Here is a 23,977-nt window from a genome sequence, read left to right as displayed (position 1 = left end):
TTTGCAAGACCAGCCTCGCAAATCCCGACGACCTCCCATGGCGAATGAAAAGAAAGACGAGGGGGTAGGATCTCCTATCAAAATCTTGCTCGAAGAGGCCCTCGAGCGACAAAGGAACGCGATGATGGACAACTTTGCCTAGATCCTTCAGCGACTACCCAAAGGCGACGCATCGACTTCCAACAGCTACTCTGGAAATGCCACATCCTTTAAGGTACAAGTTAATTTTGAAATCCCCATCTTCGAGGGTAAAATAGACGCAGATGCCGGGCTAGAGGGTTATTTTTCTGTTCATGATTTTTCCAGTCGGGAAAAGATTATTTTCACTCTTCTCAACGCAGCCCCCCACGTCAGGGACTGGTGGGAAACCTACTGCGAGCAAAAGGATGAAAGTACGGGGTCATTGTTTTCAGCTGCACCCACAAGGAATTCATTCCGGGATGCCATCAAGGAGCAGTATTACCCTGTCAAAAGCTATGAGGACAAATACATAAAGTGGACCATGCTGCGGCAGGGAAGGGACCAAGATGTGCTAGAGTTCACAAACATTTTTCATACCCTTCGCACACAGTTGGGTATCAAGGATTCTGAGCTACATTTGGTACTCAAATACCGCGACTGCCTACATAGGTACATCCAGGAAGAGATGGAGTTCCTGAACATCTCCTCGCTCGGCATGGCGTACTGATACGCTGTCAAAATCGAGCAGAAGTTCAAACAGAAGAAGCAAGACTTTGGATCTGCGAATCCGAAGACCAAAGGACAAAGCCAAGGCAAGGTGACCCAAGACAACTCGTCAAAGCCGCAAGAAAAGAACAACACCACGAAGTCAAAGAAGGACACAGGAAAGTGGTGTGAGTTCCATAAGAGCCCCACTCACAACACAAGTGAGTGTCGGACCAAGCAGTCGCTGGTGGCTGAGTTGAAGGCTTCAGAATCAGATGCATGTTTCGACCCTGAGTTAGAACCTGACAAGGGGAATGGCAAAGGGAAGCAGATCATTGATGCAGAGCCCAGCGTCACTGTTGCCATCGCCAAGATCCAGAAGAATGAGCCCGAAGATCCAGAGGAGGGGGAACGTCTTTTCCACTCATAGATGTGGGTGAAGGGTTCACCGCTGCAATTCATTGTTGACAGTGGAAGCCAAAAAACCTCATTTCAGCAAAGGTTGTGAAGCGGTTGGGCCTTCCGACTACACCACATCCACAACCGTACAGTATCGGGTGGCTTCACGAAGGACGAGATCTCCAAGTCCGCCAGCAATGCCACCTTCTCTACAGCATCAAGCCCTTCACCGATGAGGTATTGTGTGATGTTGCACCGCTTGATGTTTGTGATGTCTTATTAGGCCAACCATACTTGTGGAGGCAATATGCTGTGTATGAGTCAAGGCCTCGCGCTGTCATTATTTCTTTGTGTAATTCATTATATAGGATACCGGAGGTAGCCCCACCTACCGCCACCTCTTTGATCGCTGTTAAGAAAGGTAGCAAGCTCATATCCCAGACTAGGAAATTCATTTTCTGTCTAGTTCGTTCCCAAAGTAAGGGGAAGATTGTCGCCACACCCATGACCCCCGCAAAGGGTTCCTCCACGTAGTAGTAGCAACAACAGAGGGATACGGTCATGAAAGAACACAGGAACAACTTCTCCTCACCCACAGGGTTACCACACAAGTTTCAGGTGGGCAACAAAATCTGGTTGCATCGACAGAAAGAACGTCTTACCAGAACCCATCAGAAGCTCAGACCACTCCGACATGGTCCTTACAACCTTACAAAGGCCATGGGAAGCAATGCTTTGGAGCACAACAGTCCTCCATTCCTTCGCTTGCACCGAGTGTTCAATGTTGAACGCCCTCGACCATGTCCCACCATTACTGGACACATTAGAGATTGCAGAACAGCTCACTAGGGACCAAGTTTAGCAGATGGAGGAACTCAACGCAATGGGGACCATTGCTTCCTAAGGGGGGAGGAATGATCTAGGTGGATGTTGGTGACCACCCACCTATCCCACTTGGACCCCCACAACTGCCTCTTTCAATTTTCCAGTTCCGTAATTATAGTACAATTTACTATTTTTAGCAGTTTTTTGGGTCTTGAACTTTTGGAGTTGTTTTGAGGCCCCAAACGGCGTTTTTTGGGAAATCTGGGAGCAACATGGGTCCATGAATCAATGTTGCTCTTCCCAAAGTTATAGTTCTCGGATAGATCTTTGTAACGAGCTATTGTACACATCAAATGGAGATTGGGTGCCAAAGTTACGATCCCAGGAAGTTGATGTACCAATTTACCCAAAACGGGGCCCACAGTTTGGCGTTTCATCTTCTCGGGTTAGGTTTTTGGATGTTTAGGGTTTTCTATTGTTTCTCAACAATAAATAGGCCTTCGAGCCTCATTGTAACACAGTTCAGAGGCATGTAGCCGACACATCTCTTCTCAGAGATAAGCTACCATCGCCCTAGCTGGTTTATTTCCATTTTTGTTTGTAAGCATATTTCACTATTTTACATTAATGAAATGAAGTATTATTTCTGCTACATCTTTGTGTTTATGGTTATCTCTGTAATTTGTTGCGTTCCTGTTTAAATCCGGATCAAATAATGATCTTCTATCTATTGGAGAAGTTGTTGGTGACAGGGAGCTCACTCTAATTGCACTTGGAGGTCTTACAAGAGGATGGGATGTGTTTAACACCACCATCCTCAACAATGACAGGATTCTGGGTTTTGATGAATTATTGGCTAGATGCACTCAAGAAGAAATAAGGATGATGGAGAGAGATAAGCCCTCAAATGGAAATGATCCTACTGCTTTCTCCGCTCATGCTAAGAGGAAGAACAATGTTGGTCCAAGGAAACAAGGTCAAGGATTGAAGTCGGGATTCAAAGAAGGAAGAAAAGGAAGATGCTACAATTGCAACAAGTTTGGCCACTATGTTAGAGAGTGTTCTCTCAAGAAAGATACTCCAAGGGATGATGACAACAACAACCACAACAACTACAAAGGCAATGGCAATCAAAGGAACAACAAGTTCTGTTGAAGAATCTAGGGCATCTAGGTACGATGAGATTCTTCTGACAATGATAACTATTTGTGAGATAACTTTTTACTTTTTCTTATTAGCACAATTTTCTCTTATTATTATTTGAGTGTGTTCTCTTACTTCATCAAACGGTTACCAAAACAAAAGAGACATGAACACAAGATGTTGGCTCTCAGCCAGGGAAAAACCTCTCTCTCCTAGAGAGGAAAACCTTTCTGCAAATTTCTCTTATTGAAGCTTCAATTGACAAATGCCAAACCCTAGACCCTTGACCAGTAGATCCTCCAGGCACAAGGCACAGTGTCTTTTTTTGCACCTTCCTTTATATTCTTTGATCGAAGCCTCCTTCTGCATTTTGTCCCTCGCACTTCTTCCGGCAATTGGCAGCACGATCGCAAAAACCCTAGGTCTCCTTTAGAGGCCTCTACTATGGCCGCAAGACACATGGAAGACATTATCGATGAGACAGTTGTCTGGTAACTTCAATGGTTCAACCCATAGGCAACTTCGCTAATTTTTTGTTGATTTGAAAAGGCCAGTGGAATTTTGGAGCCAATTTGTTTTTTCATTTTTGTCTAAGTGATAACTACTTGTAAGGTTGGAATCTTACAAACAACCAATCGCCTTCTTCGAACCTTCTTTCTAATCTATGTTGGTATGCTTGTTGTTACATTCAATCATGAGCTATAGCTAAATTTTCTATTAATATTTTGATGATCTTTTTCTCTTCATCAATTTGATTCTTCACTACTTAGACCTTAGTGTCAATGAGTGCAAATCCCTTCTATTTTGGTGGTTCATAACCATATAAGGCTTGCAAGGGAGTCATTTTGGCAGATGTGTGGTATGTAGGTCAGACCTTGTTGCAACAATGAGGGAGATTGCCACTGTCACCTCAGCAATCTCCCTCTCTCTTTAGTGGAACTGCACCATAAGGGAGGCTTCCCAATGATCACCTAAAGGGTATTCTAGGTTATATGGGTCAAGGTGATGTAAGTATAGGCTAGGTAAAGATACTCTTCATTGGACAAAGACAATTCCTTTTGTTTAGGAGCAGTGTATCATAGACCAAGACCTAAAAGAGGCATGTGTGACCTAGGATTTCAAGATGTATATCAACAAAGAAATTACTAGGCATACAAGCACCAAAGAAAGGGCTTTGCAAATAATATAATCAACAAAGTTAAAACAAAACCCTCAAATTCAGTCCTAAGTTGAAGCTCTAGCTAGGGTTAGGGTTTTTCTAGGGTACAAATTACTTAGAAAGGATGATGTCGGCCCTTCCGAGGGATATTTAACCATGTAAAATGCTAGATTTTGAGTGAAATGGCTCAACAAGGACAAACCCAAGCTTGTTTAGCTCCAACGTTCATCCAAAGATGCCCTAATTGAATTCAGCCCTACAAAATAGCCCTGGTGGCTTACCTTGAAGGACTTCAAAAATAAAGAGAAAGGAAAGTATTGGAGCTTTTGTAGTTTTTGACCAACACCAAGGATACTAGTACCTATCCCTACTTGGGCTAATGCTAGGAGAAAATGAATTAATGTTTGGAGTAAGGGGGAAAGCTTAGTTTTCACTTGTACAAAGCCTAGCTATCTTCTTTGTGAGAGGAAAGATTCAATAGAGGAAGCTCTCTAGGAGGTTCCCTATGGATTTCGAGGAAGATAAATTTAACATGCAACAATCAACTAAGATTTTCTATAAATATAATGCATTTAGACATGGGACGGGAAAAACCCTAGCATTAATTAATCACATGAAAAATAATAAAAATCCGCAATTAAGCTTACAATCCTTCCATGAAATAGCCTTCTTTCAATGCAAAAAAGACATTTCCAAGACAAAAACCAATCTCCAAGAGTAATAGCTCCAAAAAGATCGCATCTCCAAAAGTAGCGGGTTTACACAAGGCCAAGTCAAGCTTTCTAAAGAAGGTCGAAATCCATGAATGATGATTAAAAATAACACTGGAGTGATCCTTTAACTACACAAGGCCAATCACTCACATTAATTAGCCTCAAAGCCCTATGACAAGTTTAATTTTGAGTGTAAATGAAGAAAATAGGTTAGAAGCCAACCTAATAGCTCAATAAAATAAAATAAGCCACTAAAGCCCACACATATGGATTGAAACACCTCTCAAGCATGATGTCATGCCCTTTTAGAGCTAATAAAGCTCCAAAATGCATGGAATGGGCAAGATGCCTCTCCAATCATCATAATAAACCAAATGATTGAGCCCTCAAGGTATGCCTCAAAATGTTTCCATATGCCAAAAGCCTATTTTGGGTGCCTTACATCATCCCCAAGGGGGCTATAAAGACATTGGACAACGTGATGCACTCTCTCTCAAGCAATGGGGCTCTAAGAGATAGTAAATGCCCTCCCTTGTCATCTTGGGGATGACCATCATCATCTGGATTTTTGATCAAGCTATGCCCATCAAACAATGTCAAGTTCAGACTAGGGGTATTGATTTTTAAGGAGTCTTTCAAAACTGATAACTATCTTTGATCTTGCTACATTATTATTAACATTCCATCATTCAATAATTATACAGAAAGGCATCAACCATATAACATGTTAGTACAGTAAGATCATAAAGTGACAATCCACGCAAATAACACAGAGATTTACGCTGGGAAAACTCTCATGGGGAAAAACCTAGGAACCTTTTTCAATAGAGAATTCTTTAGCTCAACAGAGACCCATCTAACTCTAACTGGGTCAAACCTGGTCTAAGGCTCACCCTCCTAGTCAAGTCTGTCATACCCACAAACATACTTTGCCATGTCTCTTCACTGTCTCAGAGATGCTTTCATAAGTGCCCTTGGCATGCCTCAGGGATGACCTTCGTTCTGTCTCAAGAATATGCCATATGCTTCCTGAGATATGTGCCATACTCTGCCTTAGAACTATGTCATACTCTGCCTCAAAATTGTGCCATAGCCTACCTCAAAACTATGTCATACTCTACCTCATAAAAGATGTGCGAACTGCCTTAGAATGGTCACACCAGCTGCCTCAGAACTACCTTAGACCATGCAAAAAATCTTGCCTCAAACCATCTAAAATTTCCACAGAGAGTGTGAGCTCTTTCTTGGCTGGAGGGAGGAGTGAATAGAACCTTTATATAGTTTTCATGGAGGTTGAACAAACGTGTCTTTTGGATGAAGCTGACATGAACAATTTTTGAGGGTCAACTTGACCAGGAGGCTGACCTTAATTTTGGAGCCAAAAATCTTAATTTCAAAAATTCAAATTTCTTCCTTTTGAAAGTCTCAATGGGACTTTGACTCAAAATAATAAAAAATTGGCTCTAAGCATTTAAATGACTCAATAATACATTGTGAAGATCAACCATAGTTACAAAAATTAACACTCCCTATTAACTAAGGAGGTATTCATGAATCATAATGACTATCCAGATGTTCTCATGTTGGCAGAATTTCTCTATGAAAAGGTTATCACAAATCATCATCAACCTATCAGCATCTCTGACATCAAAATCATCATCATTACCATCAACATTCGCTAGTGGCCATATTCGAGGTAGCACCAAACCCATGGCAATGTCATCAGTATATACTCACTCCCCTAGAGTGATCGATTCTCAAATCCAATAGTCACTCTTCCATAGTGATCAATCCTTAAATCCCAAGGCCTCTCCCTAGGCCAAAATGTTGAGACCCTCAACTAGTAAGCACTCACTCACCCTTCCTAGTGAGCACTTTGGGCCAAGACCTCATTCCACCCTACCTAGTGTGTGATCAGGATCTAGATGCTGAAAGGACCTCACTCCACCCTATCCCATGTGTGATCGGAGTCCCGAAACTCGGTCCACCCTACCTGGTGTGTGATCAAGGTCCAAATGTTGAAGGACCTCACTCCACCATTCCCAATGTATGATCAGGGTCCAAATACTAATAGACCTCATTGCACCCTTGGTGTGTGATCGAGTCTCATCCGAGAGGCGCTCACTAAACCTTGCATGTTGAGCACTTCGGGCCTCTCAAACCCATCCTCCCTAGTGGGAGAATGTCCATCCATGTTGCAAACATACCAACACTCCCTCTCAACAAGAGGGGTAATCTCCACGAGCCTCGGCTTGTCTCTTAAGTACACTAACTTCTCCCTGAGCAACAGCTTCGTCAAAACATCAGCTGGCTACTCATCGATGGATATGTACTTGAGCCTTATCGCTCTCCTCTACACCATGTCACAAATGTAGTGATGCTTGATCCCAAGGTGTCTTGACCTGTCATTTTGCTGTCACCTGCACCTGATCAATCAATCCTACAAGGTACAATCATACTGCTTGCATTTCATGCTGCAACATACTTGGCCTCTGAGTGCAACAAATGTCTACTTTGTTCTCATCCACGAGATTTGAGCCCAATCAGAAGAAATATACAAACTTCCTCTGATTTCAACACTCCTTTCCCAAGTTGAATTCTTGCAGTTGTACATCTCTCAAGCCATCACTGTTTGTGCCATGACTAATCATACCATGTTGGTACTTCCACACTTGTTGAGCTACGTGCCTTGGCGCAACCATAACCTGATATGCTTTCTTGATCCGTCATCTTGGTGATATCAACTACCCTATCAGATCTTGATTTGCTCCCTTTACCCCTGGTGCTATCAAATATCTAGTCAAGATCTAAGGTCACCTCCCTCTGAAGCTGAGCAAGGGTTCTTGGAGAGACCTCTTCCTCTAGAGAAAATATTCCAGTCAATGAGCTCTTCTTCTTTCGTCAATAAATCATGTAGCATCAATCACCAAACCAAGTGCATCAACTTTGAGGAGCATGTACAAAGAACTATCTTGAGGTAGTTTACTTCTTTCATCGAGAGATAAGATGTCTTCAGAAGTGTACCTAACAAGATGTTCTTTCATAGGCTTCTTTTCCTGTTACAGAGGTAATCCTTAGCCTTGTACTTCTTGTCATTCAATCATATTTTTTTCTTGACAAAAATCTAAGGCATCCTACTCTCTCTGAGTCCAAATCTCGTTCATTACAATATCACTCATTACAGAGAGTCTCTTCATCGCAATGGTGCTTTGTTCTTCCAACTACTACCAAAAACATTGGCAGTCTTCAATATGTGCCTGCACTCCTCATCAAGAGGCCATGGAAGAACAATCACAATTAAGCAAAGAATTTAATGACAACAGACCTACTACTACTAATATCAACAACAATAATAAAAAAAAAATGAGAGAGATGTAAAAATACTTATCTTTTGAGGACATGCCAGCGTCCTCTTGATCTTGCATCCACCTTGCAATTTGATTGGCTTCATTCACATCATCATAATAATGTCATCTCTTTCTAGGGTTTCTTCTTTTAATGGAAACGTTTGAGTTTATGAATTCAAGGCTTTCTTTTCCAAACCATTGCTAGGGATTCTTCAGCGAAAACGCTCAATCTATACATACTAGGGCTTTCTTTGTTCAAATCCTAGGGTTCATAAACCCTAGACTTTCTTATTTAAATACCAGAACCCTAGATAGATGAAACTCATCATTGTCAAATAACTCTACCTTTTTCAACAGAACTATGAAATGAATCCAAGCACTCATAGCATCAGTAAATGCAAGGCAGGTCAGCACATATGTCATCAATTCTTTTGACAATCAATAGGTTCTTTCCATGATCTGTTGTGATGGGACAATGCCAGATCTGAAAGTTACTTTGATCCTCAACCTTGAGAAAGGACTTGGCCTAATGATCTTGTCATGACCAATGAATTCGATCCATCAAGTTTTAGTCATGGTAACAATTTGATGATTTCTCATAATACCATATTTGTACCTTCGACACTTTTGTACACAGTCTATATCAAAAAAAGACAAAACTCCTTCAAGAATACTTCAAGTGAGAATTTGACTGATGATGCGAAGCTCTCACTCCAATATGTCAAATCAAATAACACTTCAATCTTAAGGTTTTATTTATATACCTTAAACCCTTCAGCATACTAGGGTTTACAAACGATTAGCTAGGGTTCTTAACCCTAGATTTTTCAAGCCCTAGATATATGCAAAATTTTAAATCAAAAGCTCAAAGTTACAGATGCTTTCACATTTTATCTATCATACCAAGTCTTCCAAGAGACTTACCTTCCTTCTTGGCTCATAGATTTTTCAACAATTCTTGAGCAATACTAGAGGAAGATTATACCTTTTGATATCAGATCTTGGTCAACAAGAGTTTCAGAGGGGGGTTACTTTTAAATGACCATCGAATGAAAAAACATATTTTGAGCAATCGACACAAGATGACATGTCATAGATAGGAACAAAATAGCATTCAAGATAGCTCTATGACAGACTTTTGGATGCCATTGAAGGACAACAATTTTTGGCACTATCCTTTACCACAATCTTACACAAACCTTAACACCTTTCATACTTTAATTCCTTCATAAGATATGTCACAATAGATTTATCATTCTAGCCTTTAAACCAAGTGTTTGCAAGGGAACGATTTTAGATCTAAATTAGAGAGTGCAAACTTCTGAGATCATCTTAACTAGAAATTATTAGTTCCAAAAGAAAACAAACTTGTAACTTAGACTTATACTTGGTCTTGGCTAACAGATCCCTTTGGCATATAAAAGCAAAATGATCATACCTCACATGTGAACCTTCAGACGAGAGTCTTTGGCCTTCCTATTCTTATTATTGCAGTGAAGACAAGGTTGAGGCACAACATATCAAAAGATACGTAGCAAATAAGGTCGGCTTCAAAACATTTCAACTTTCTTATATTTATGGAACAGAGACCCTTTTGTCAATTTTAGGGCTCGATTATTCTCTGTTGCAAATAATTGCATCTTTTAACTTTTCAACAATTTACACATAACATTCACCCCATATCATCATAAGCAATTATATAGAGAGAACAATGTAGCGGAACAGTAAGGAACAACAAAAGAAAAGCATACACAATAGAGACACCAAGGTTTAGGTCAAAGACCAGGGCAAAACCCCACAAGGGAGAAAACCCAGAATCGATTCTTCTTCTTCTATTAGATATTCATCAAATGTTCCGCTGAGATACAATCCAATAGTACAATGAGACACAAGTCTTTAAATAGCAATCACATTAGGCCTCCTGGGACCAACCCTGGATCACGTCAGATCCTCATGAGATCGCAGCATACAAGAATATTCGGAGGCCCTCCACAAAACCTCTCTAATGAAACCATAACGCTGCCTCCCATATCACTTGTCAAAAGTAGCAGATATCCCTGTCTCACATAGAATACATGTAACCGCCATAGGAGCACGAGTCATTGTTGTATACCATGGACATATCAATCACTATCACAACAAAAGGTCATTATCATCCATCATAGGCACAAATGTCAGTGAACAAGGATCATTGTCACACATCACTGAACAAGGATTATTGCTATACTTTACTAAACAAGGACACTGCCATACATCACTGTCATAGGAACAAGTGACGCTGCTATATATCTTTGTCATAAATACGTTGTTATATATCATTGTCATGTTGACAAGAACCACTAACATACAAGAGCAAGTATCTCTGCCAACTATTACAAAATCACTAGCCATACATTATAGGAATCACTCACTACCATACATTACTAAAAACTCTTCCATACATCCCTGCCATGCAACCCAAATATCATGGTCATAAGACTGGAATCTCTTCTCAAACATTATTGTCATAAGTACTGAAGATTAGGGCATATAAATCCGTGTCATAAGACTATTCATGTAGGCCACATTGTTCCTCCTAACAAGCCGCAAATAAGTAACAGTGAAAGACCGCATTAGGTCTGAGATTAGGCCACATTCGATCCATAGAAAAGGCCACAGAAGAGAAGGATAATAGGTCAAAAATGAACCATAGAAAAGGCCGCACTTGATTAGGTCAAATGCACATAAAAAAGGCCATAGTAGATTAGGTCAAATGCACAGAGAAAAGTTGCAGTAGATCCATAAAAGAAACATTGAATAAGGTCGCAAATATCCATAGAGAGGGGTCACATAAGTCCACAGAGAAAGCCACAAATAACCATAAAGAGAAGCCGCATATATTACAAAGAAAGAGTCGCAAATAACCACAAAGAATGGCCACAGAGATACTATAGTTTAGGTCGTAGAAGATATTATAGTTAGGCCGCATAAGACGACATAAATGTCTCCAAACAAACCACAGAAAATACCTCAGAGACAGACTTCCTTTGAATGTTGGAATAGAGCTTCCTTACCATTGAATTTCAAATCAAGGTGAAGACTGAATTGATTTCCAAATGGAGGAGAGGTACCAATTTATAGTTGATCCTCCATGCGAAGGGTCATGACCATTAGGGTCGGCCTACTTGTATTTTTCAAGGGAAAACATAAATTCAAATTGCTAATAAATTCCTTGATATGAAGCTTGTTGACCACTCAAATTGCATTTGAAGATTTGTTAAAGACTCCATACTCAAAGTACACTTCAGAGCATTCCAGCATCATCAAATCAACCAAAGTTCCAGACTTCATCATCATCATTCTTCTTCTTCTCATCATTTTGTACTCCAGAATTTGCAGCCCTGCAGGGATATCGTAAAAATGATTCTAATGTGATGAAAAAAGAGTCATGTAAAAGGCTTAGGTAGCTTAGAAGTTTACTAACAAGTGAGTTCACTCTGGGGAGTTTTTTTTTTTCCTTAGCTCATTATTTGTGTTTTTCAACACTTATAATCAGTTAAGTTTTCTCCCAAAGATAGAGTGTGGCTTGATGGTAGAGTCTTAGGTGAGCACTACATCATTTCTAAAGTTTCGCAGAATTTGGTTGAGTCCAAGTGTGAGTGTTTAATTATTAAACATTTCCCACTAGATGGGATTTTTCATAATTATTTGGTGTAAAATGTAGTAAGTGTTGTTTATATAAGTTGTAGGGGATATGAGTACTCAAAATTAGACGTATACACAACTTTCTACTTAGACACACTTTGAGGGTAAAAAAATATGTATTTACCCCTCAAAACCCATATTTTCCAATTTCTGGGAAGAATTGGCAAATAATTAACCAAAAAATAGAAATGAGAGAAAAAAAAAATCTCTCTAAGTGAAAAGGATAAAAAAATGAAGCGGACTTTCCCAAGAAGCAAAATCAAGTAAAAAAGTGATGGAATCTCCACTGGTCAAGGAAGTTATGACCCAGAATAAACTATAATTAAAAATAAAATAAAATAAAATAAAAAAATGTTGGTCCTTATCCACAATGAATGGTCCGACAAATTGAATTTTTTAAAGGAGATGGTCATAGTTGGTTGATTTAAATCAGAGTTTTTAAAGGAAAAAAGATGAAAAATATTTTTTGAGTGGTCCAAACCACTTCGGGATCAATTTTTCACTCAACCCAATCTCCATTTGGGCCTAACATCTCCCTCTCCTCAGGATCTACGCAGGCTCATCAAGGGTTACAATTTGTTGAAGGGACATATAGTCGTTTTCTCCATGGATCAAGACGATTTCACTTGGAGAGGGATCCTCTCTCATATTTTTCTATAAATTGGAGTCTTGGCTCCTCATTGTAGTATCATTGTAAAGTCGAGCTATTGGCTAAGCAAAGCTCTGTAGGATTTTTGTACTATAAATTTTTTTGATCTAATAAAGAAAGACTTTGGGGTACATGCATTGTGGTGTTATTCTTTTGGCTTCTATGGAAATATTCTTTTGGTTTATTTGCTCTTAATATTTGCTTTTAATGCTCTAACATGATTTGATCTTTAATTTGTTAGTTTCATATGCCTTTGGGATTAATTTATGCAATTTATCTTGCATAATTTTTTGGATTAGAGAACCACTCTAGATCTAGAAGCGCTAGTGAGTTTTCGACTGAACCCTTAGTCTTGTTTTTCATTGTTGAATCTAATCCCTTGTGGATCTAACAATATTTTTTGAAGTGTGTACAGAATCTTGAGCGTTGGGTAAATTTTCGGTTGAACGAACCAACTCTCAAGAGATAGGAGTGAAGGAACCCACATCGATCTCTCTCAAAGTCTTATAAAACGATTTTTTTTGTTGGATATTATGGTAGCCATGGTCGGTATTTTCATCATGAAGAAAACTGGAAAATTTGAGATTTTCTTGTTGCCTCCAAAATCGTCAAAGTCGACCTCATTTTTGTTTAGGTCGGTTGGGCCCCTAAGAGGCACCCATTCAACCCCCACTTGAAGGTTACATAAAGGAGATCATCCCTCCTCATTTGAACAATCGAATTTGTCTTGTGCATCTCTGATCCAGAGAAATTTCAGGTGGGTCAAAATTTCAGGGAAGGCCGAAATTTCAAGAGTTTGGGTTTTGTCATGGCACTTGATCATGATCATGGTCACTGGCTTGGCTATTATCTTGCCATCATTATTCCTAACGCATTGGTGAATCTGGAACTCCCTCTCTCATAAGGAAGCATTTATGGGTTTTGCCCTAGCCTTGGGCCTAATTTTTGTGTCTCTTGTCTCATTGTATCATGGTTACTTTATTGCTCTTTCATGTTTATTAGTTGATGTTTTTCTTTTGTATAACTGCTTAATGATATTGAATTCAATGCTATGTGAAACTAGTGTTTAGTGATCATTGGAAGTAGTTATCTATTGAAGAAAAATTGTTTGTAGTTGTGCCCTAGAAAATTCAACATGGTATCAAAGCACAGGTTGAAGAGAAAGACGAATTGGTAGAAATCTAGCAAAGTTTGTGACAAGTTTTGGGCATTTGAATTATGTAAGGAAGGTTGAATCTGTAACTATTTTTGAAAGCCAGAGGTTTGAACCTAAGATTTGAGGTATGTAACTTTGTTTACTATTTGAGTAAGCCTCTTTATGGCATGGATATGTGAGTTATTAAGGCTCCCTTCTGAATCTCTTATAGTCCTCCTCTCGCTCTCCTTAGCATCCTGTGATGATGTTTTCTTTAAGGTTGGAGTGAAAAATAGAATAATAAAGAGAGGGGCAAGACCCTCATTGAGGTTGGACTCAAAAATAAGTTACTCTATGGGCTGAGCTCTATGATTTAGGTTGAACCGAGCTCATTGAAGCACTAAATGTTTATGGCAATGCTTGTCTCTGTGACAAGGTGTGAGCTTCTCTAATGTGCGTAAAAGGTGTATATATATATATATATAGCTAATATGACACTTAAATTTTGTATTGTTCTATGAAATTGTTCTAGTCTAAGCTCCCATGTGCCTTTGAAATCACCATTCTCTGTGACATTCATATTCTGTCATGCAAACATCCTTGTGGTATTGTGCAAGCTCTTAAGGCATTTCAAGACTCGAGTTTTGTATCTTTATATGTGCGGACCTGAGGATCTCATCTCTAAAATCTAGCAGACTTGAGGAACTCCTCTTTGTGGCACGCATGCGATCTATTTCATTACAGATCTAAGGATCCAAGCAATATCTTTCTATGTTGCGAGCAATATCTGTGATATGTTGTGTGAGCTTCTTTATGGCATTGTTCTCCTACGGTATATGGTATTATATCTCTGTTTGTGAAATCCAAAGACATCTAAATTTCTGATGTAAGTGTTGATCTCCCTATGATATTATTGTCATATGAAATCCATCCAGGAAATATGTCAAGTCTGAGGATGCCGGACTCGGTATTAAAGAAGGATTTGTGTAGTATACAAGTCCTGTAATATCACTCATTCATACGAGTTTCTCTATGATGTCAAGTCCAATCTCCCAAAAATTTAATATTGTCATTCATTATGCAAATATGAAATGAAGATCTTGTTTTTGATGACTGCTAAAGGTATTCCTGAGATCAGTGTTTTCAAAAATGGCCGGCTCGGAACCGACTAGGCCGAGTTGGTCCGAGCCAGAACCCCCAGCTATGACCCAACCTAGGAAACGGTTCAGCCGGCCGGGTTGTCTAACAACTCAGCCAACTCGGTATTAACCCGGCCGGCTCGGCCGAGTCCGTAATAACTCAGTCGGGTTGCGCACTGGGCTCTTAACACACTCTTTTAGTCTTTTACTTGACATTCCATTCTCTGTTTTCAGTTTTCAAACTTGTGAAAACAGTTTTATCATGTGTTGTTTGTCAATAAGATACATTTTAGGTGACTTTCGACTTAATTCTGATCTCAAAAAGGCCAGGATAAATAGATTGTCATTTCAACGTGGTACTTACTACTTTTATAGCCTTCAAAAACATGATTAAAAGTACACGGATAAATATAAACCCCCACTGTTTCACATATAATTAATAGGAAAAAAGTATGATAGAAGGATTATATGAATATCGATTAGTAGCTAAATGTGGGTCGTGGCTAATGGGATTGTGAAGGTACATTATAATACTACATCTATTTCAGATTCAGCGTAGAAGTTAACAGATTAGTGCCTAAATCAGCTATGAGATGATGAAGGATTAGTGCCTAAATCAGCCCAAGCCATCAGTCTTCCTAAAGAGTACATAATAATCTCCCAAGTTTCACTCCAGAATAACTGCAATCTATTGAAAATAGTTATCAAAAATAAACAAGCATGAAGCATAGCACCATAGATCATGCTTTGGAATTCAACTTATAGTATCTTTAAATTTGCAATGATTGATTCAATCTAGTTGAACATAATCAACCATTCCCTTGCATTATTGTGACACTTGAATCTCTGGAGTCTGAACGCAATATAATACAAGAATCAAAGGACATGGCAAGTCTGTGGTTATTAGTCAAATTATGATTAGTTGCTTGTTTAAAGTTTAGTACAGTGCACTCGGTGCCATTTTGATATAATAGATATATTCATGAGCCTACTTTGATCATATGTTGTCTTCTATCAATATTCTAATGCTATGAGTTTGGAAACATGAATGAAAATATTTAAAATTGTGTTTAAAAAAAAAAAAAGCATCTTTGAGGCAACAAAGTTCACTCTAAGGTCAGCGTAGGATAGAAGGTTGACATCTGTAAAGAATTCAAAATTGGTGAAGGATTGTCTTCTTTGGAGGATTCAAACTTCTGAAGAATTGAAATCTGTTATATAACCCTAACACCGAGTCTACCTCTCTATACATAAAAGAAGGTCGACTTACATTGCAGAAGGGCCAACCTGTTTGATTCGGAAGCCAAAAACTGACAGGATCCATGTTCCTCTTAAGCATGTAGCCTTGATAATCAGATGTCAAGGTTCCCTTTCAAAAACCTATAGTCTAATCAAATTTAATGTGAAAGAGTTGAAATTTCTTGAGAAACCTAGGGTTTGCGAAATTGAAATGTTTGTCCTAGGGCTTATGGACAAATCTCTAAGACTGATGAAGTTGGAAAATGAATGCAAGGCTTAGTGGGTTGGAAAACCCTATATTGATTAAGGTTTGAAGTCAAAAACCCTAGCTCCTAGAAGATTTGGCATCTTGTTGATAGGGTTGATTTGCAGGTTGAATGCAAAAAGGCTAAAGATTAAGAGGGAGTTGTCATAAGCTCAAGAGATAAGTAACTTGTTTTTCTTTTATTGTTTTAATCATTACTGACATTGGATTGTTTATGGTTTGTGAACCCTAGGTAGGTCTTGAAGATGTAAATGGACCAAATCCTAGAACTAATTATGTTCATTTGAGAGAAAATACCCTAACTTCTTTATAATAACATGGACTCCTTGATGATGAATTGAACTAGACTCCTTGATGATGATGATGATGATGATGATGATGATGTGAACTCATTGATGATGTTGATGTTGATGATGTTGATGATGTGGAATCCTTGATGACATGGACTCCTTGATAACTCCTTGATGATGTGAACTCGTTCAAGATGTTGATGACGGACTCCCTGATGATGTGAACTCTTTGATGTTGACATGGACTTCTTGATGATGTGGATCCTTTGATGATGATATGGACTCCTTGAGGATGTTGATGTCGACTCCTTAATGATGATGATGTGGACTCCTTCATTAGACTCCTTGATGATGAATTGGATTGAACTCCTTGATGATATAGATGATATGTACTGCTTGATGACTTCTTGATGTTGATGTGGATTTCGTGATAATGTGGACTCTTTGGTGATATGGACGAGGTCAACTTCTTGATAATGATATGGTGATGATATGGTCAACTTCTTGATAATGATATGGTGATGATATGGACGAGGTCAACTTCTTGATGATGACATGGACCCCGTGATGATATGATGATGATGTGGATTCCTTGACGATGTGGACTCTTTGATGATGATGATGTAGATTCCTTGATGATGTGGACTCTTTGATGATGATGATGTGAATTCCTTGATTATGTGAACGAGATTAACTCTTTTGAATTGAACGAGGTTAACTGTGAGACTCAAATCAAGAGGGAGTTGACACACTCTCGAGATCAGTACTTTATTGATTGTTTCTATTATTATTTCATTAAGAGTCCCCCGTCTGTGTATGCATTTCTTAGTTGTATCTATTCTTCAATGGCCTCCCAATGAGGATCGCAGGTACATAATGAAGATTGCCAAGGTGTGGGAAGTCGTTGGATGGAAGAACAATGTGACAAGAAGACTCATGATCGGATGAGCTATGTACTCAAAGGGAGTAGACAAGATCAGCCTGATTGAACCACGTTCCTAATCTATCAGGATGGCTAGAAGTTTTAAAGAAAAATGTTGATCTAAATATGCTAAAGATGAACACGTGATTTCTGACAAGGGTAGAGGACTTCTGTGTAAGAGGGAGTTGTTGTTTGTAAAGGCATGAGCCTGGTGATATCTTTGTTGCGATTTGCCACAATGGACTGCAAGTATCCCCCTCTCCTTGTCCACATGTCTGGGTCATGACTGGAACGATGCCTCGGAGGTTGATGCAGCTAAAAAAAAGGAGATAAAAACATAAATGGCCACATACAAAAGGAAATAATACCACAAAATGCAAAAGATGGTCGGGGCAATAAAATTTAGCACATGGGCAAAAGCCAAACATGAGCTCCACCCCCTATCAGTATTGGCCATCACCCTGGTTCTTAGGGCCCCTATGAGTGCCCCTTGCATCATTAAAGGAACCCATGTATGTCCCAACCCTTGGATGAATTGCCCCACCTTAAGGGGGTAACCATTGCAATATCATACACATCATGCTCTCATCCCCTGGAGCCCCGAGCTGTAAAATAAAAGAAAAATCAATAAAAGGCAAATGAAGAAGGTTGGATTGGGAAGAAGTTTGCCTACGAGATGTGGGAATCCCTAGTCACACTACACCAGTGTTCCAAAGAGAATATGAAGATGGTGTTGAGATAGAAGTTAAGAAACACCAAAACGACCAAGACTAACACAGTGGCCTCATACCTCACCAAGATCACACAGGTGAGAGATGAGTTGGCACTTGTGAGAGAGGTTATCCCTGAGGACCAATTGGTCAATATGGCACTAGATGGTTTTCCCAAACTGTGGGATGGATTCATAGATGGCATTGTTGCCAGAGAGCATTTTCCAAACTAGAGGAGGATGTGGGATGATTTCACCCAGGAGGAGGAGTGCCAAGAGTGGTAGTCATCGTGGTGGGGTAAGTGAGGAGGAGAATGTTTCCCTTGCAGCGGGCAAGAAGAAGGCCACGAAGGGGTCTTCTAGTGGAGCCAAGCAACATAAGGGGAAGTAGAAGGCCAAGGAGAGGGACATGAGCAAAGTGAAATGCTTTGCTTGTGGGAAGTTGGGTCACTATGTTGTTCAGTGTCCCAAGAAGAACAACAAGAAGGGAGTAGCATCTTTGGCAGAGGTAGATGAGTTCTCCTCTAGATTTGGCACGGAGTTTGCTTTAGTGGTGACTCTTGTCACTAGTGTCACGTCTTCTGGTGTGTGGTTTGTTGACAGTGGAGCTTCCTGCCATATGACTAGAGTGAAAGAGCACTTCACGAGTCTCACAGAGAATGATATTGACTTGGAGGTTGTGCTTGGAGATAACTCCATGGTCACAGTAGAAGGAGTGGGGGCAGTATCCTTTCAAAGGGGAGTCATCACCTCCTTTGAAAGTGACGGATGTCCTTTATGTTCTCAGGCTGAAGAAGAACTTGATTTCAGTCTCTAGTATTGAGGACAGGGGATATGGGGTGGTGATCAAAGGAGGACAAGTGCTCATATATCCTAGGGGATCATGTATTGAGTCTGCTAGAGTGATTGGAGTCCATAGAGGGAGACTCTACAGGTTTATGTTTTAGCCTACTAGAGCCTTAATGGCGCAGACCAACAGTATCGAGTTGTGCGAGATATAGCATAGGAGGATGGCCCATTTGCACTATGGAGCATTCAGGATGCTAAGGGAGATGGTTACTAGTTTACCTGAGTTCAACACTGAGCATCATGATGTGTGTAGGGGGTGTGCTTTGGGCTTCCAAGCCACCTTTCCTGAGCAGTGACAGCAGAGCAACAGGTATCCTAGATTTGGTACACTCTGATGTGTGTGGTCCTATGTCTCATTTATCATTTAGCGAACACGAGTACTATGTGACTTTCATTGATGACTACTCTAGGAAGACCTAGATTTTCTTTCTGAAGACCAAGGATGAGATCTTCAAGAGGTTCCAATAGTTCAAGGCCCTTGTAGAGAACTAGACGGGGAGGAAGATCAAAGTGTTGAGATCAGACAATGGAGGAGAGTATACCTCCAAGGAGATGAAGGAGTTCTATAGGAGTGTGGGGCATCCGGAGGGAGTACATAGTGCATTATAACCCCAGCAGAATGGGGTGGCGGAGAGGAAGAACAAGGCCATAGTGGGTGTAGCTAGAGCTATGTTGCATGATCAAAGGCTACCTTTATTTTGATGGGTCGACGTGTGTAACACTGCAGTGTATCTATAGAACAAGAGCCCACATAGAGTCTTGGGAGGTAAGACTCCTAAGGAGGCTTTTTCTGGGAAGAAGCTTGAGATTGGGCGCATCAGGATCTTTGGGTGCCTTAACAATGTAGGATCTTTGGAGGTCTTCATAAATGTAGGTTTGATCTTTGTACTTGTAAAAGAAAAAGAATTATTATTTTTTGTAAAATCTAAAAATGAGTTTCTTGCTCATTGCACAGGTCAAGCACATGTTTGAGTGCTTCTAGGAAAGTCAAAGAGTCAATGTCATTGTTGAAGATCCATATGGGCATGTTACACTATGTAAATCCACGTATTAGAGTCAAAGAAATATGTCAAAGAAGATCCTCCAAAGCAAAGACAAGTCTCCTCTTCAAGTCGACTCAAAGAAATGAATTTTTAGTGCACTCAAAGTCAAGTCGGCCTCACTAGCTCAAGTCGGCCCAAAGAGGAGGGACAGACTCCTATATATAGGGCAATTCAAACTCCTAAAAGGATCATCAAGTGATCTCTGAAATCATCGAAGAAGAGTGTCAAGAAGGAGGTGCGAAGAAGAGCAAAAGGTTGCTTCTAGGCCAGCGAAGAAGAGAAGAAAGAAATCCAAACTTTTGGGACTGTTTAAGGGCTCTTTTCTGTCACACGTGCAAAGAAGAGAGGGTATTTTTACGGTCACTTTAGATCCATGAGAGCAACAACTTAATAGAGTTCGATTGGACTAAAAAGAGGCTCCATATAGGCCTCCATCTCAAGCAAAGTAGGTGTAACCTCAAGCAAAGAAAAGGAGCAAGCAAGAGGGACAATCTTGAGCCCTAATTAGCGACACATGCGAGGAAAATTCAGATCTGCAGTAGGGTTAGAGGATCAGCCTCTAACTTGGAAATATAATTCAAGAAGAACCCCATCTTCTAGCCTAAGCATCAAGCAAAAGGAAAATTTTCAAGCGAGGAAGAGAAAAGAAGTACTCCAGACTCTTGCCTGAAGAAGGTGTTGGGACAAGCCCAAACTATTCAAACATGGATTCTCGACTTCGATGATGAAGAATTATTTTAGAACTAGAAAGGAATTCTTGCAACCAAGGAGAAGGTGTCACGTTCCAGAACCATCAAAGTCAAACAATACCTTGTCAAATGGAAGAACCTTCTGGAAGAAGATGCATCATGGGAAACAAAGGATTTTCGCCAACAATACTCCTCATTACCCTTGCTTTGAGGACAAAACAATTTTAAAAGGGGTGGCAATGTTACAAATAAAATAATAAATAATTAATTAGTAATGTTATAGATAAAATAACTAATTATAAATAATTAGTTAGTAAATGGTAAATACTATACCCTCTCACTCGTGACCAGTGAATGCTATATAGCACTGAGTGATATTGTAAAGCATTCTTTCATTTATATTCAATAATAATTATTATCACTCCAAAATACACTAGTGTTCTTGCTACAACCTTTACATTCGGATTTTTATTTGTCTGCACTTTTTTTGTCTTATCTAGATCGTATTAGAAAGTTTAAATTTGAACTTCGTGCTATTTAATAAGGTGTGAATTATAGTATAGGTATGGTCAGAGAAGAAGATTTCGTCATTTTTCTGCATTATAAAGTGTGGATAATTCGTTTTTTTATTGAAAGATTACTTTTCCTCCCTGTTTCTTCTGTGTGTGCTTATATATGCTGTCTGCTATCATGTTTTGGACTGCTTCCTAGTGCCATGGTTTCTATAACTGATCTTCATGCAGATTTTGAAAATTTTGAGAGCAGCAAGGGACAAGCAACAAAGTACCTTGCTAGGGAGCATTGCGATTATAGTTGGAAGTGTTGGGAAGGAACGGGAACTGTTAGCTACCTTGGAAAGTGAAGGATATTCTGTTAATAGTACCATTAATGATCCAAAAAATCAAGGAAAGATTCCTGGCAATGGCTCAAAGAATGACAGGTTTTTACCGAACGATATCTTCTCCACATTTTGCAAGTATATAGGATAAGGCCGATTGAGATTCACCTTAGTTTGCAGTTATTGTCTTCCAGCGCTCTATACCTGCTTGTGGTTCTATTTGATTTTTCTCAAGAGTCAAAACTAATATCATAGGCTTTGTTTTTGTGTTATTCTAAAAGTATTTTTTATTTGTTAGGTGATAATATATCATTTAATAGCATCAAAATGCAAATTTTTAATGTTAAGTCCTAAGACAATTGAAATATTAGTCTTTAGAATGCAAAGTTTCCTAATGGAGATGCGTTGATACTAGTTGCCAATATTACAAATTCTTACAAATTCTGATAATATTTTAGAGGCTGACATTTATTGGTTTTCTTATGCTTTTACAGAAGGCTTTTCTGATAGACTGCAAATATTTCATTGAATGCTTTCTTTTATTTGCCATGAACAGTCGTTCATGATAGGGTGAGCTCGTAGCAACATTTTCATTATTTTTCACAAGTATAGAGCTTGTGATGAATCTAAATTGAATTGTTGGCAGTGCTTGCTCAAATTTTGGTATTAAAGATTTATTGATGAGTTATGCATTTGATGATGGTTCTTTTGGCAAACTGCTGCTGTTTGAGGGTTGTGATGTGAGTTAACAGAAACACTAAGTTGCATGATACAGGGAAACAGGTACGCATTTCTGAAATGGAAACATGACCCCACCGAAATTTTGGAAATGGGGAAATGTGCTCTCACTCTCTCTCTCTGATATATATATATATAGCGAGAGAGAGAGAGAGAGAGAGAGAGATCACATTATATTGAGGAAAGAAACCATTATGAATAAACGAGCAAGAACATTTAAATGAAAAACATCAATGACAAGCAATGTTCACCATCACTTGTATTGGGATCCTCATCAATAGAATCACGGTTTGCATCTACCTCAATCCTCTAGGAACATTAGTCAGAACAACCCAATTTTGATGAAACTACCTAATCCAACTTTAAAATATGCTATGAAAGCCTAGCATGCCTGATTAATGATTTTAGTTTGAGTGGAGGGTACATTTTTGCTGAGGCCATGACAGATGAGTCCAACAAGCAATATCACTAACATCGAGGTACATAAAGGCCTTGGTACTCTTGATTAACTACCGATTCCATACCTTCATACATGACAGAATCTAATCCAAATATTCATAAAATTCTGAAAATTGTTAAGTATGCTGATTTTTTTTTTTTTAGTTGGCTTGACTCACAGGGAATTTGAAGTTTGAATCTCATGGTTTACTTAATACTTCATGACATGGCAATCACCAATTGAACTGCCTCCCATGGGCTCAGTATACTGACTTTTAAATAGGATATGAAATTCTACTTTCTCCATGTAAAGACTTATGAGGTTGGAAACCATCTCAAACATCCTAAAACAATTAATGGTAATGTTAAAAGTTTAAGTAAAAGTGGCAATCTTTTACTTTAAGAATTTAATATTACCATTAATTAACAACATTTTGGTGCAAACTGAGAGTGAAATCCTTTGTAAAGAAAAATTTCTGGTCTTAGAGGTTTCTAGAAGTCTCATTAATTCATAATTAACCTCTGATTAGGCAATAAAACCAAAAATGTGTCTCCCAACAATTAAATCAAGGCAAAATCAGACAAATTTCATTTGGAAACACATTGTACAAACATTGAAATATGGTTCAATTTGTATGAAACACATTTCCGACATGTGAAATGCGTTTCATATGAACTGAAACATGTTTTAGTCGAGTTTTAGACTTTCAGTATGGAAATGTGGCTGATACAAAGAGGGGGGCCAAGTTTTCTGCAACATAGTAGAAACATGCGGCAACTTGGGGCATATGTTGTTCCCTTTGTCAGATATTGATATGGAAAGGATATGACTTGGAAACGATACCGAAATGTTTCCATGTCATATTCAGAACTCTGAAATGACATTTCTGAAAATAATATGATGACTAATGTTTCAACGTAATCCATAAACATATTGTATTTTTTGAGGGATGTTTCATAGTCTACAACATGTGTGGAGGAATTATTATTTTTGAGATGAAAAATATGAATGAAAAACCCTAAAAGCTAACACTGAAACTCTATCGTATTTAGAGGTACAAAGGAGTGTATTCTGAATACACTAGACTTCCCTCAGCC

General features: G+C 39.1%; 1 protein-coding gene across 1 annotated transcript in view; it reads left to right on the top strand.

Moving 5' to 3' along the window:
- Nucleotides 1-23,977, top strand: part of LOC149218539 (P-loop containing nucleoside triphosphate hydrolases superfamily protein) — a 254,923-nt gene that overhangs the window by 178,665 nt on the left and 52,281 nt on the right. The window contains exon 6 of the mRNA XM_089384086.1: nt 21,609-21,805. Coding sequence (XP_089240212.1) covers nt 21,609-21,805 — 197 coding nt within the window. The remainder of the gene's footprint in view (nt 1-21,608; nt 21,806-23,977) is intronic.

The sequence above is a fragment of the Pinus tabuliformis genome, chromosome Q, assembly GCF_031772625.1.
Source record: "Pinus tabuliformis cultivar Carrire ecotype Pingquan chromosome Q, CPIR1, whole genome shotgun sequence".
In the NCBI taxonomy this organism is placed as follows: domain Eukaryota; kingdom Viridiplantae; phylum Streptophyta; class Pinopsida; order Pinales; family Pinaceae; genus Pinus; species Pinus tabuliformis.
This window is presented reverse-complemented; position numbering and strand designations above follow the sequence as displayed.